The sequence below is a fragment of the Dipodomys merriami genome, unplaced genomic scaffold (genome assembly GCF_024711535.1).
Source record: "Dipodomys merriami isolate MVZ:Mamm:240054 unplaced genomic scaffold, mDipMer1.0.p SCAF_8, whole genome shotgun sequence".
Taxonomy (NCBI): Eukaryota; Metazoa; Chordata; class Mammalia; order Rodentia; family Heteromyidae; genus Dipodomys; species Dipodomys merriami.
In genome coordinates this window covers 33,507,028-33,521,446 of record NW_027206401.1, presented here as the reverse complement: position 1 = coordinate 33,521,446, position 14,419 = coordinate 33,507,028, and the positions used below count along the sequence as shown (strand labels likewise).

General features: G+C 39.8%; 1 protein-coding gene across 2 annotated transcripts in view; it reads right to left on the bottom strand.

Moving 5' to 3' along the window:
• The window catches only part of Pdss2 (decaprenyl diphosphate synthase subunit 2), a 207,040-nt gene extending 205,862 nt beyond the window's left edge, over window positions 1-1,178 (bottom strand). The window contains exon 1 of one of the 2 annotated variants that reach the window (XM_070010095.1): window positions 619-1,178. In XM_070010095.1, coding sequence (XP_069866196.1) covers window positions 619-914 — 296 coding nt within the window. In that variant the 5' untranslated portion in view covers window positions 915-1,178. The remainder of the gene's footprint in view (window positions 1-618) is intronic. The other variant, XM_070010094.1, reaches the window with a different exon arrangement.
• Window positions 1,179-14,419: the final 13,241 nt, after the last annotated feature.

The following is a 14,419-nucleotide window of genomic DNA, read 5'->3' as shown; positions in this document are numbered from 1 at the left end:
AGCTAGGGAGACTCCATCTCCAAGTAGCCAGCAAAAAAAAAAAAAAAAAATGAACTGGAAGTATGGCTCAAGCCAGAACTGAAGCCCTGAGTTTGAGTTCCCTGATATTACATCAAAAAATAAATAAAAAAGTTCTAAAAACTCTAATGGCAGGTTTCACAGCAGTAGTCCAGGATAAAGTAATAAAAATCCCAAAAAGAACATAGTCAATTGGAAAGAGCTGTCTACTTTCAGCCAATCGCTTCCTCTCCGTATTGTTTCTGGAGATAACTTCTACGGAAAATTAATCTATTACATTTGTTTAAAGGCCATTTCTGGAGAGCGACGCAAACTGACACCCCTGCGTGATTTTTCTACCTCAAATCCCTGAAAGTCTCTTCATCCTCAACAGTGAAGTGATATCGCGAAAAGGGGTATTTCAAGAGTTTCTCCTAAGATAACCATTGATCCACCCCGTGGAGGAAGCAAGTTAAGAAAAGAAAGACCCGTCAGAGCACACAAGGAATGGACAGTGTCAATGGACCAATCTGAGCCAATCTGAGCAAGGTACCTGAGGTGTGCAGGCCCAGAAAAAGGACTGGGGGGGAGGGGGGGAGGACGGGGTCGGGGTCGGCTCACCTGGCCGTGGTGAGCAGGGGGTGCCGAGTCCCCACCAGCTTCCGCACCTGCATGGCGATGTTGCTGAGCTCGTCGCTGAGCAGGCAGCGGAGGCTCATGAAGGACGTGGGGTAGCCCACAATCTTCTCCGCCTCCGACACCACCTGGCTCCAGTGAGCCGGGGACTTGGTGCACCGACCACGCCAAGAGCCAACCGAGGACAGCGTGTCGAGGGGCCGAGCCCAGCACCGGCGACGCGGGGGGCCCGAGGCCCCGAGAGCGCGGGGCCAACGCGAAAGCAGCCGCCCAGGGTTCATGACCGGAGTCGCGCGTGAGGAGGGCGCGGGGGACGGGCCAGGAACCCGAGGGCGTCCCGAGACAGCGCGGGAAAACTAACCAGGGACTTGAGGCTCCCGACCCTAGAAATGCGCTGGGATTTCGGGAACCGTGACCAGAAATGAACTTTTGCTGTTTGGGGGTGGACCGCAGCTCAGCGCCGCCTCCGGCCACCTGAAGCAGACACCACTAACATTGCAACGACCGGCATGGGGGACGCCATATTGGAGGTGTGAAATACGGCCTGTCGTAAAGCTGAAGGGCAGGCTGCGGAGAGGCAAAGCACGAGCTTTGCTTTACGGCTCCGTCGAGACCGGCACGTAGGGGCGAGGCTCTGGGAGTCCCGGAAGGCGCGCGTGCGGGCGGTGTCCACGTCTGCTGAGGCCGGGGTCGCGGTGTGGACACAATGACGTCATCCTCCCCCCCCCCCCCCCCCCGCCTGGAGTCAGGGGCGTCAGAGCCTCTCAGGAGCGCACACCAGGGGGGCGTACTTAAGTATTTGGGTGGTGTTTGCCGAGGTCTCTTCCGGATCTCACCACTGGCGGGTGTCCGCTGCCAGCGTCAGGTAGTGTCGATGCCATGCGGTCCTCCCGGGCTGCGTGCTGTGCGAGCCGTGGGCCACGATCACGGGGGATGCGAAGACGGACAGTGCGGCCGAGCTCTAGGCCCTCGGCGTTCGGCTGTGCGGAAGCCGACAAGGCGTGGCCCGACGAGGAGGGGTCCTCGTTCCTAGAACGTCTCCCATCGTGGTTGCGATCTCTGGCATCCTCTCAGATTCTGACCGTCTCCCGTGCATTTCCTCACTAGGGTGGGGAGGAGATGCTACGAATGTTGTTTATCCCCTACCTCTCCTCCTACTCTGCCGTTTTGTACCGGTACCAGGATTTGAACTCAGAACCTGGGTCCTATCCCTTAGCATTTTTCATTCAAGGCTAGCGCTCTACCACTAGAGTTACAGCTCCACTTCTGGCTTTTTCTCGGGGGTTTGGGGGGTGATTAGTAAGAGCCTTAGGGACATTTTTTTGCCCAGGAGGCTTCAAGTCGTGAACCTCGGATCTCAGCCTCTTATTAGTAGCCAGGATTACAGTCTTGAGTCACCAGTCCCCAGCTCGCCTCTTTTTCATTCCTTTTTATATCTGACTCGGCATTTAGGATTTAGAACTGACCACTGGCCTGATCTACTTCATCATGTATCTTCGCAGTTTGTAAGAGCAAACCGATGACAGGCAGGTTGAATAAATATTTAAGGCCACATTGGGCAAGAATGAACAGAATTCATCCAGAACTTTTTTTTTCCTTTCTTTTTTAACCCTGGGGTTTGAACCTGGGTCTAGTACATGCTAGTCAAGTGCTGTGCCGTGTAGGGCCCATGAAATCATTAGATCTATGACAGACATGTATTTTTTTTGGGGGGGGACTCCAGGAGGGATCTGCCAGTATTGATAGTTTTGTATGCCCAAAAATGACGTTGTAAACATACAAATGGCCTTCACCCCTGAAGGTAATAGGCTACCAATAATATTTTTCCTCAGTAAGAGGAAGTCATCTGTGTGATTGTTTAAATAATGCTACCTTTTCTTCTAGTATGTCTAGTGTCTTGTCCCTTTATTAACAAGTGTAAAACACTTGTTAATAATAAAGATATAGTACCTACTTCTTTGGGGGGAGTAGTGGTAATCAGCATTGAATTTAGCAACCCCTCCCCTTCTAGGAAAACACAACCAGTTCAATCTCCAGTCCCTTCCCTCCTTTATTGTGAAAATGCTGTACAGAGGAGTTACAATTACATAGGCAAGATAATGAGTACATTTCTTATCAAGCATTGTAGCCTCCTTCTTTGTTTCCCCTTCCCATACCATCCTTTTCCCGGCCCCTCCACCCAATCCTCCCCCACCCACCAAAGTTATAAAGTTCGTTTTCAACATAACGACTTGTACATCTCTTTGCAGTCCCTCCTTTTTATACTCAGAGTTTCTTAAACGTTCTTCAGCTTTGAAAATCCTTCCTAATTCTTGCTTCAATATTTTAAAATTAGCATCATACACAATCATAGGCTAGATTTTTTAAGCCACATATAAAAATTGGGACTTAAAATGGGGCAAATTGAGGGGGAATTAAAAAAAGTTTTTCTCTACAAAAGTTTAGCTTCAGCTTCTCTTTGCAAATTTCCCCTGTGATTTAAAATTGTATACAAATTTAAGTTAGAGCTAGGCACCAGTGGCTCATTCCTGTTATCCTACACAAGAGGTTCAAAGCCAGCTCCAGCAGGAGAGCCCATCAGACTCCTCCAATAAACTACCAAAGAAGCCAGAAGGGAAGCTGTAGCTTAAATTACAAAAGTTATAACCTTAAAGATAGGCATTGGTGGCTGACACATATAATCCTAGCTACTCAGGAGGCTGAGATTGGAGAATCACAGTTCAAAAGCCAGCTTCAAAAGGCACCTGGGGCTGGAAAGTCTATGAGACTCTTTTCTCCTATTAACCACCAGAAAACCCGGAAGTGGCGCTTTGACTCAAGTGATAGAGCACTCACCTTGAGCTGAAGAGCTCAGGGACAGCGCCCAGGCCCAGAGTTCAAACCCCATGACCAACCAAAAAAAAAAAAAAAAAAAAGTGCTAACCTTGAGTAAAAGAAGCTTGGGAGCAGTGCTAGGCCCTGAGTTCAACCCCCAGAACTGGTGTGTGCACACACACAATTTAATTTGCATATAGCATCCTAAGGCTATTCTTCATGCTTAAGATATAAAAAGTTTCTGCCCTAAAAGTATATGAAGCCTGAAGTTTGAAAATAATTCCTGTAAAAGAGATAGACGGCTGGCAATAAAATTCAAATCTTACTAGATGGAAATGAATGTGGAGAGTAGGATACCTTACCGTTCCAAAAAGTTCCAAGACCTGAGCTTCTGGATGATCCAAGGTGAAAGAAGTCATGAAAAGCAAAGAGATGAAATCTGAATATGATATATTGTGTACCTAATGCTGTTTCTTCTGAATCAAGGTATCTTCAGAGTAACTTTTCATGAAATTACCTTTACAATTCAGAGCATGTGTTTTAATTTCTCCACAAAAGCCGAGTGCATTATTCTCTGGTCATACTCTATTAACCAAGTTTTTTATTATTCATGGGACTTTTGGTCCCATTTAGCTTTAAATAATCAGTACTTAGCTTTACACTTACACTTTAAAGATTACATTATACCTAATGAAAAACGGTTTTTAGAAGATTAAAATAGCATCTGTTCTTCAGTCTTCGAGATAAGTATGTAATTCCTTAAGTCTTCATGATTAAAAGAATGTCCAAAATGTTAGCAACTTTTAAAGGAGCAGGGAGAGTGTCCGTGAATCTGCCCTTTACCACCAATAATAGTTCTTTTAAGGAAGTAAGTGAATGTATGCAAAACAGTATAAATGCATCAGTTCCCAACTTCTTCATTATTGACATTTTAGACCATATAGTTTTTTGTGAGAGGAAAGAGAGTTTGTCCTGATTAGTTTAAGATACTTAGCAACATCCCTGACTTCTACTCACTAGATTCTGGAAGTACCTCTCCAAAATTATAACAACCAAAGTACATCTCTAGACCTTCCCAAATGTGTTTCTCTTGAGGGTAAAATGATTTGGTAGAATATGGAAATGTTAAAAAAAAAAAAAAAGTTCATCCTTGACATTTACTCCTACAAAACAGCAAAAGAAGACCTGAGCATAAGCAGCCATACGGGATTGTAATCATTCCACAATATGTGGAAACCTCTAGCCTCACACAGCTACTTTACTTTTAACACTGGGGCTATTCCAGAGACAGCATGACGACAAAAGCTAGATGTTCCTCCTCCAATTTTCATAGAATCCTTTCTCAGTAAGTGGGTTCCACTTACCTATCTTTCTACATTCTACTGGCCTTAGAAGTGAGGTGATATTTGATGACCTTTTCTTTGGCCAGAAACCCAAGACAACTTTTGGAAATACAAGGTTAGGTGAATGGAAATAGAGGCTCTGTAGCCACCCTCCTCTTACCTCCTTTAACACAATCACCTCTTGTTCATCCTGAGAGAGTTCTTCCTAGAGTAGATGAAAGCATCCTTGTATACCTTGAGGGGAGAATGATAAAGACAAGTGATCAGACTAGCAAAAATCCACAAAGTTGGCCTCCTACTTGGTTAACAGGCTGTGGGGTTCAGAATGACCTATGTTGCCATTGAGAATATAAAATGGTACACAGTACCTGAGAAAAGCCATTTGAACACTGTTTGCTAATAAAATCACATACACATTTGCCTTTTGACCCAGAAATACTAATTCTAGGAAATTATTCCAAAATATCTTTATAATAGCAAGAGATTAGAAACACTAAACCACAAGGAAAAGACTAGTTGAATCAGCTTGGATAGAGCCACATAAGACATATTATGCAACTGTGCAATTTTAAAATGAGGGTCATCTCTACCTAATGGAGAGTGGTCTCTATGACATGCTATCAAAAAAATGCAGAATGCATACTAGTTATGCACAGGAAGAAACAGGTAGAGATTAACATGGAAAATAGACTATTCTAAATAAATCAGCCTATGTAGGGTTTTGTGGTTTTGTTTTTTCAGTACTAGAATTTGAACTCAGAGCTTTGCCCTTGCTAGACAGGAACTCTACTGCTAAGCCGTGCTTCCAGCCATTTATTTTTGCCCTGCTTATTTTTAGATAAAATCTCACTTCTTTGCCCAACCTCACAATTGAGCCAACATCTGCTTTCTACCATACCCCACTATTGGTTGAGAAGGGTCTTACACGTAAATCTAGGCAGGCCTCCAGTCATCACATCACAATCTTAGATTCCCAACTTTTTAGGATTATAGGGCTGAGCAACTGGCTCCAGGCTTTTGATTTTAGAATCATATATATTTTATATAGTCAAAGTGATTTTAAATCTAAGAGAAAAATGCAATCCCTAAAATTGGAAAATTGAAGCAAATGAACAAACTTTATATTAAGTTGGTGGAATAACCATGCCAAATAAATAAATGATGTTTTTATGTATTAAGAAAATGTTCACCTTGAGCTGAAGAGCTGAGGGACAGTGCCCAGGCCCAGAGTTCAAGCCCCACATCCAACCAAAAAAAAAAAAAAAAACAAGAAAATGTTTTCAGGGCTGGGAAGGTGGCTCAGTGTTAGAGCGCTTGCCTTGCATGCCTGAGGCCCTGGGTTGGATTCCTCAGTACCACATAAGGAGAAAGAAAAAAGCCGGAAGTGGTGCTGTGGCTCAAGTGATAGAGCGCTAGCCTTGAGCTGAAGAGCTGAGGTACAGCGCCCAGGCCCAGGGTTCAGGCCCCACAACCGGGCCCCCCCCCAAAAAAAGAAAATGTTTTCAAATGCTCTTCCCTCTTGTCTCCCCCCAACTCTTCTTGTTTATCCATATGGACATCCTGGATGTACATACATGTATTTCCTTTATAAACACAACTGACATACATAAAAGAGAAAATATGTTTTTACTGTTCATTCAGTACATTCTAAGGATAAATAGGTCTACCTGAGATCTTAATTATTTTCAATAGTCAAAAGACTCATAAGACTGCTAGAAGAAATATAGGTGTTATCACTGTCAAATTATCCTAAATGTTATACATAAAAATAAAGGTTACAGTTGTTAGGAACAATGATTTTTTTCAGAGAAGTAGAATCAATATGAATTAAAGTTGAATTATAAATAGTCTAGCTTATGATTTTTCAGAAACTGTTCTTGTATCTCAGTAAGAAAAGTTGTACATTCATTGGGGGAATTTACTTGCTGTTTACCATGAAAAGGCCAAAACATAATGTCAACCATATAGTATAAGGACCTTTAGCATTATATTGTACTTTTAATACATCATTTCCTATGAAAAGGAGAAAGATTTTTTGTAGGAATTTCACAGCTCAAGCTGTGTGATGAACTTAGAATACCCTTGTGGTGCTGAAAATGAAGGAAACTATTGAATTCTATAATCTAACAGGACTATCAAAGGTACAAAGGAGTCAACATAAAGGAGTTCTCGTCAGCTGAAGAAAGGCTAATCTGAACATTAAAAGAAGAAATACAACTGATTAAAATTCATTGGTTGCATGTAAACCCATGAATCCATTATTAGATGTAAATAGGGCAATATCTGAACATTTTCAGTGGAATGAAAGAATTGAACATTCATCCTGCTTTTCCTGTATGAGTTGTATTTAGTGGAGTCTTAGCCTGGCTTACCCCTGAAAACTGAATCTGAGACAAGGGCTTATTTTTTAGGTAGTTGATTTTAGATGGTGATCTCAGGAAACAGTAGTGGATGACTAAGGAAAGTGAAATAAGGAAAATCAATACAAGGGTATTCTGGAATTAGTAATCACTATAGGCAATGAGCACTGGGGCTATGTGGAATACAATTCATAATTGTCAGCTTGATGCAAAAAGAGAACAGTTGTTTACCTGCTCCCACACACCTTTAAGCTATCTCATGTCAGTGCCAAGCAGATATCCCACTCCTATATCATCAGGGGGAATGGGGAAGGAGCTAGAAAGTGATATGCATGTAATGTATATGAAGAGAGGTTCTTTTGGGTTACCTGCAAGAATCAGGTTGGTGCAGTAATGGCTGTACTAAAAAGTAGGTGATGATATGAAATAGGCAACAAATCTCTTCAAATGCATAAATCAAATTGCCTAGGTCAATGAGGAAACATTCTTTAAAAATATAATTCCATTGAGTGAAAAGAGGATATGGTTAGGAAATAACCATTTTGTAATTTCTAAAGAACTACTTGACTCAGGCAACAGTCACCCATTAATGAAAAAGAAACTGCACTGGAGGCCTCAGACTGACAGATCCTCTAATGCTACTCAATCTCAGCATTACTAAAAGGGAGAAGACATCCACATGCACCTCCTAATGTGATGCATTATAAATATATAATGCCACCTAAAAAACTTTTAGCCAAAATAGTTGAATCTAAATCTCCTCAAGTCTTTAGGATTAACTTCCAATTTTATACAAATGAAGTAGGTTAAAGAACAAGTGAAAAAAAATTTAAAAAAAGAAAAAAAAAAAGAACAAGTGAAATGCCAACACAAGAAGGCCAGCCAGTCAATTCTGTGGAATCTTCTATAAGCTAGCAGCCTGGGTTTCTTCAAGCAGACAAAGGCATAAAAAGAGAGTAAAGAGACCTCTTCTCATTGTGAGGTATTATGAGTAAAGCCAAACCAAATATAAGTTGTTAACCTATAATCCTCATTCAACTATTAAAAATAAGCTTTGAGACATAATTTTAATATGTTTGATATATGAGCTATTGCAAAGTAGTTATCCATTTGTGTGTATAAATCTATAAGATTCAATATCAATGTCAATATTTATTTGTTGGTTGGCTGGTTGGTTGGTTGTGGGGCTTGAGCTCAGGGCTTGGGCACTGTCCCTGAGCTCTTTTGCTCAAGGCTAGCACTCTACCACTTTGAACCACAGCTCTACTCCCTGTTTCCTGGTTGTTAAATGGAGATGAGAGTCTCACAGACTTCCATGGCTTTGAACCATGATCCTTAGATATCAGCCTTTTGAATAGCTAGGTTTATAGGCGTGAGCTACCAGCATCTGGCAACTGTCAATATTTTTTAATGATGTCTACTAAAGTATATAGAAATAAAATAAACACAATGTCAGAAATTTGATGTAAAATAGGAAGAAAAAATAGATTAACAAGCTAAAACCTAAAAGTTTGGTCATTATGGGTAAATGGTGTTTATTATGCAATTTTATGTTTTAATTTATTTATCTATCATCAATTCATTTATTTATGTGATTCTAGGGATTGAACTCAAAGCTTGAATAACAGGTATTTTTTTCAAATTATTCCCCTCTTCATGGGGGTATGACTATACCATGCGTCATCCATTCACTATTTGTGTTCCTTCCAGATTTGTTTCCATTACAATAGTGCTGTCACAAACACATTTACAACTGCATCCAGGTGCACATGGTGAAAGATTATACATAGCATTGAAATTACTGGGCTGTGGGGTATATGAATATTTGACTTTGATAGATTATGCCAAACGACATTCCCAGTGGCTCTGCCAATGTACACTCCTCTAGCAATTTATGAGAATCACTTTTGATCACATGCTCTCAATTTTTTATATTGTCAGATCTGAACATTTCCAACAGGTATAAAATGCCATCTCATGGATCTACATCTCTCTTAGCACTCGCGAGATTGTTGAATGCACTTTTTATCTTGCATATGAGTCTGAAGGGGATATGGAAAGTTCTATAAAACCACAACTCTTCATTATAATTTTGCTCTTTGGTTTTATTTTTACTTCTTGCTTTTTGAGTAGCTTCTCAAATTCACAATAGTCCTCTCTTGCATTTTGTTCCAATGTTCTTAGTGTTTGACCTCAGAACAACCGTATTTAGGGAAGAAATGGACCAAGACCTATTCTCCTTTTTCTGGTTCTTCTCCCTATAGGGCAGCAGTGTGGAATTGACTAGCAGCTCTGCTAGTCAATTTCACACTAGGATTAGCTCAACAGGAGAAGTTGGTCTTTTTTTCCAAGGCACTATTTTCTTTTAGAAACTTGGGGGAAAAAAATCTTCTGAGGTTTTTACTTGAACATAGGCAGTATTATGAAAGGCCAGACATCTAGGTTTTACAGCTTCTGTCCTGAAGAAAAACAGTCATAAGCTCATCATTTCATCCCTCTGAGTTTAAAGTTATTCATCTGTAAAACAAAAATAGTTGGAATTCTTGGGTTCATTTAAGTGCCAACATGTTTTTAATTCCATGAGCAAAATAAGCCAGTAGATTTTCTACATGTCTTTACTCTCACCAGACCCCACTCCTCATCACACACTAACCTAATTGATCTTGGCATTAATATAGGTTAAAATTTGGGATCTACAAAGAGAATTTCAGAGAGGACCCTATCATCATTTACTCATTTTGTTTGACACTGTATCCCAAGCACTCAATACTGAGAACAGGCACCACACAAATATTTCTTGGTTAGTTGAATGACTAATAGATAAATTAGCTAGGTGTTTACTCCATTCTCATCCTTACTGACACACTCAAATTTAGAAGTTATTAGAATTATATCTTATGCATGAGATGATCAGGAAGCAAATAATCAAGAGAATGTCTCCTCAGTAAAATCCAGCTAGCTCTCCATTGCTGCCAAAACACTTCTTAGGAAAATAGTCATTAATAAAACCCTCAGGGTTTGAGTAACAGGTAACAGTATTTGTCAAGTACTCCTCCTATCCTTGGGCGTACTGGGGCTTGAACTTAGGGCTTCATGGCTGGTACTCTACCAGTTCCTGATTTTTGCTTGTTAACTGAAGATAAGAGTCTCCCATGTATTTATGTGCATGAGTCTCAAGGCTTTAAACCTTGATCCTCAGATCTCATCTTCCTGAGTAGCTGGGATTACAGGTGTCAGCCAACAATGCCCACATTGGGCTGGAATTCTAACATGTAGCCAGGTTTAAAAAACTACTGTAGAAAAATTACAATCTAGTCTTTTTTTAATTAATTTTTTATTTTATTTTTTTTTTGGGGGGGGGAGGTCTGGTCGTGGGGCCTGAACTCTGGGCCTGGGTGCTGTCCCTCAGCTCTTCAGCTCAAGGCTAGTGCTCTACCACTTGAGCCACAGCACCACTTCTGGGTTTTTTCTTTTTGCTTATGTGGTGCTGAGGAATCGAACCCAGGGCCTCATGCATGCAAGGCAAGCGCTCTACCACTGAGCCACCTTCCCAGCCCCACAATCTAGTCTTATTTCTTTTCTTTCTTGATCTCTCTATCTCTGTGTGTCTCTTCTTTCATTTCCTTGAATTCTGGCAAATGATGATAATTCTGTATGAAGAAGTCATTTGTTGTATATAATGCACATATAGATAATAATAAGTAAATGGGAGCCTATACATGTAACAAATACATCGATTACATATGTAGAAATACAAATTATAGCATCATCAAGGCATTGTATCACTAACTTACAGCCTGTAGCAAAAAAATATAAAACCCCTAAATTACCTATCTCTTGTCTGTATTAAATGCTGTTTTCCTCTAAAAATGGGGAAATATTTATTTAAGGATAGATATATCAAAAGATGAACAAACATTAATGTAGATGACCTGTTAATCCTATGGAATCCTTTTTTCCAACTTATTGGAAAACTCAATATTGCCTTTTTGTTTATAAATTCAAGGACCAATCCAGTTAAATAAATCCATTTGAATTTGGATGTAGACTCATCCTAATTCCATTCTAGAAATAGAAAAAAAAACGCCTAAATTAAAGTAATTATATTCAAAGGCTATTATGATGTAGCCCATAGGCTAATTAACATTTAAAAACTCTCCCTCCCTGCTCCCCCCACCAGGCACCAGTGTCTCATGCCTGCGATCCTAGCTACTCAGGAGACTGGGATCTGGGAATCTCAGTTCAAAGCCAGCCTGAGTAGGTTAATCTTCAATTAACCACCAAAAAAGCCAAAAGTGGGGCTGTGGCTCAAGTGATAAAGCACTAACCTTGAGCAAAACTGCTCTGGGACAGCTCCCATGCCCTGAATTCAAGCCCTGCACAAAAACAAGCAAACAAAACCCAAAACTTTTTTCAGATAAAACTATATATAAAAAAAGAAAGGGAATATATTATTAACCTTGGCAATATAGAAACAGTGGTATCAATTTTACGGGCTGCTAAGGATTTTGCTAAGGATCTTCTGAGCAAATCAGGTGATTAGGGCACATCATGATTCTATTCTACAATCAAACTTTCCCAGAGGCTAACATCTACATAAGAGATGTCATTCTCAGCGACTACAGTATCAGAGTTGTTTCTCAAAATTGTCCTGGTTTAAATCACTCAGAAGAGTGTACTCTTATGTCTTCGGTTCTTTGAAATCATGCCATAAACAAACATCTGTAATAAATATGTAAGAACATTATAGGGTGGGTATGACTATGATGAGAGTAATAGGTTTGAAGTGCATGACAAAATAAAAGGATGATGTTGATGTCAAAAGCAGTAAGAATTGCTTTGCTTTTCTGACAATAAAAGAGACCAAGTTTCCAAAGTCTAAACAAAGAATAACTTTACAAAAATTACTCTTTCCATGAATAGTGACAGAGCTCAGTGATTAAGAAATCAGACACAGGAACCAGATGCCTTGTGTTTGAATTCCAGCTTTGGTATTAACCACAAGTACAACATTGGGAAAATTCTATAAATTCTTACTACTATAGTTTGCTTATTTGTAAAATGTGAAAAACAATAATGCCTATATCAATGGGTAATTCTTAAAATTAGTATGAACTCATAAATATAAGGTACTTAGAGAAGTGCCTAGCACCTAGTAACTTTATAACATCTCTCATCATTCTCCATTATTTAAAGGAAGTATGTTCTAACTACAAACCAAGTGGTTTTACATGATCATTATTACTATTATTATTATTATTATTATCTTCAAGTAGTTGAGGCCTGGGTACTGTCCCTGAGCTCTTTTACTCAATGCTAATGCTCTACCACGTTGAGCCACAATGCCACTTCCAGTTTTTGAGTGGTTAATTAGAGCTAAGTCTCATGGGGACTTTTCTTTCTTCTTCTTTTTTTGGTCAGTCGTGGGGCCTGAACTCTGGGCCTGGGTGCTATCCCTTGAGCTCTTCAGCTCAAGGCTAGCACTCTACCACTTGAGCCACAGCACCACTTCCAGCTTTTTTCTGCTTATGTGGTACTGAAGAATCAAAGCCAGAGCCTCATCCATGCAAGACAAGCATTCTACCACTAAGCCACCTTCCCAGCCCTCATGGGGACTTTTCTTCCCTGGCTTATTTTGAATTGCATTCTTCAGGTCTCAGCCTCCTGAGTAGCTAGGATTACAGGCGTGAGTCACCAGTATCGGGCCTTTAATTTTATTTTTAAAAGAAATCTATTCATTATTGAAGATACCTTGATGTGTGTGTGTGAAACAGGTTTATTATAAATTTTTAATATCCATCTTATAATTTCACAAATCAAGTTATGCAAAATTGTACCATAAATAACAATCTATATGCCTGTTAGTTGTTTTCATCCACAATACATCTGTTGTAACCCTGAGAGTAACCCTGAGATTCAGGAACATAAGCCAATTGAAGACATCTTTTAAATTACATTTTCCATGGTGTTTTTCACTTTTTAAAAAACCTTGTAAATTGTTATTATAAAGGTGATGAACAGAGGGGTTGTGGTTACATAAGTCAGGTAATGAGTCCATTTCTTCTGGGACACTGTCACCTCTTCCCTCATACTCTCCCAGTTTTTCCCTCCCATCCCCACCATGAAAATGTAGTTCACTTTCAGCATAGTGTCAAATGAGCACCACTGCTGCATTTGTTCATCCTTTGTTCCTCCATTTTTGTGCTTCCCTTTACACTCCCAAAGACATATAAAAACAAACAAGACAAAAAGAAAAGAAAATGAAAATTGCAACAAGGAAAGAAACCTCTTGTTTCCATTTCCTGCAGTTCATTTCAATAAATACTATTTTGTATGATCAGATGCACACAGGCATTGTGCTTTTGTGTTCCTCTCCTAAGAGTATATTCCTTTGGTCTCACTGTGTGTGGATGCCTAGAGTCCTGTGTAGTTTGTTTTTCACTTTTTAAACTTTATACAATGAGCCCTTTTTGTACTGGTTACCCCATTTCAGCAATTAACATTTAACATTAACAATTAACAATGCTGGAATGTTTTGAAGCAATTCTCAAGTACAAATAACAAAATTTTGTCTATAAATATTTCAGAATTTATCAGAAATAAAGACTTCTTTATAAAGAACAAGTAACTCCATAACAATTCCACCTAAAATTTTTTTTACCAAAAATTTTAATGGTCTCAGAAATATCTTTACATAGTTGACTTATTTAAATCAAGAGCCAGTGACTCATGCCTGTAATTCTATCTACTAAGGAACCCAAAGCCAGCCCAAGTAGGAAAGTCCATGAGACTCCTATGGTTAATTAACCACCAAAAATCCTAACATGGAGCTGTGGCTAGAGTGCTAGCCTTGATTGAAAAAAAAAAAAAGGGAAAACCCAAAAAAAGCCCAGCGACAGTATCCAAGCCCTGAGTTCAGACTCCAAGGTATGCACGAGTGAACCTGCACACACACACACACACACACACACACACACACACACACACACACACACACACACACACACTGTAAACATTTTGCTTTATATTATAGAAGCTATTACAGCTATTATACTAGCTATAAAAAGAAGTGACTACAGCTGCAACATGACACTGAAATCATTGTAATAATAGAATGAGCTAAAATGAGAAATGGAAGTCTCACAGTAGGTCTATAAACTGACTTGAGATTCTGTTACATATATCAGATTCTTTGGCTCCAGAAGAAAGAAAAAAATAATCTTTATAAAGTGGCTGTGTTGTAAGAAGCAGAAGGAGTTCAACCAATAG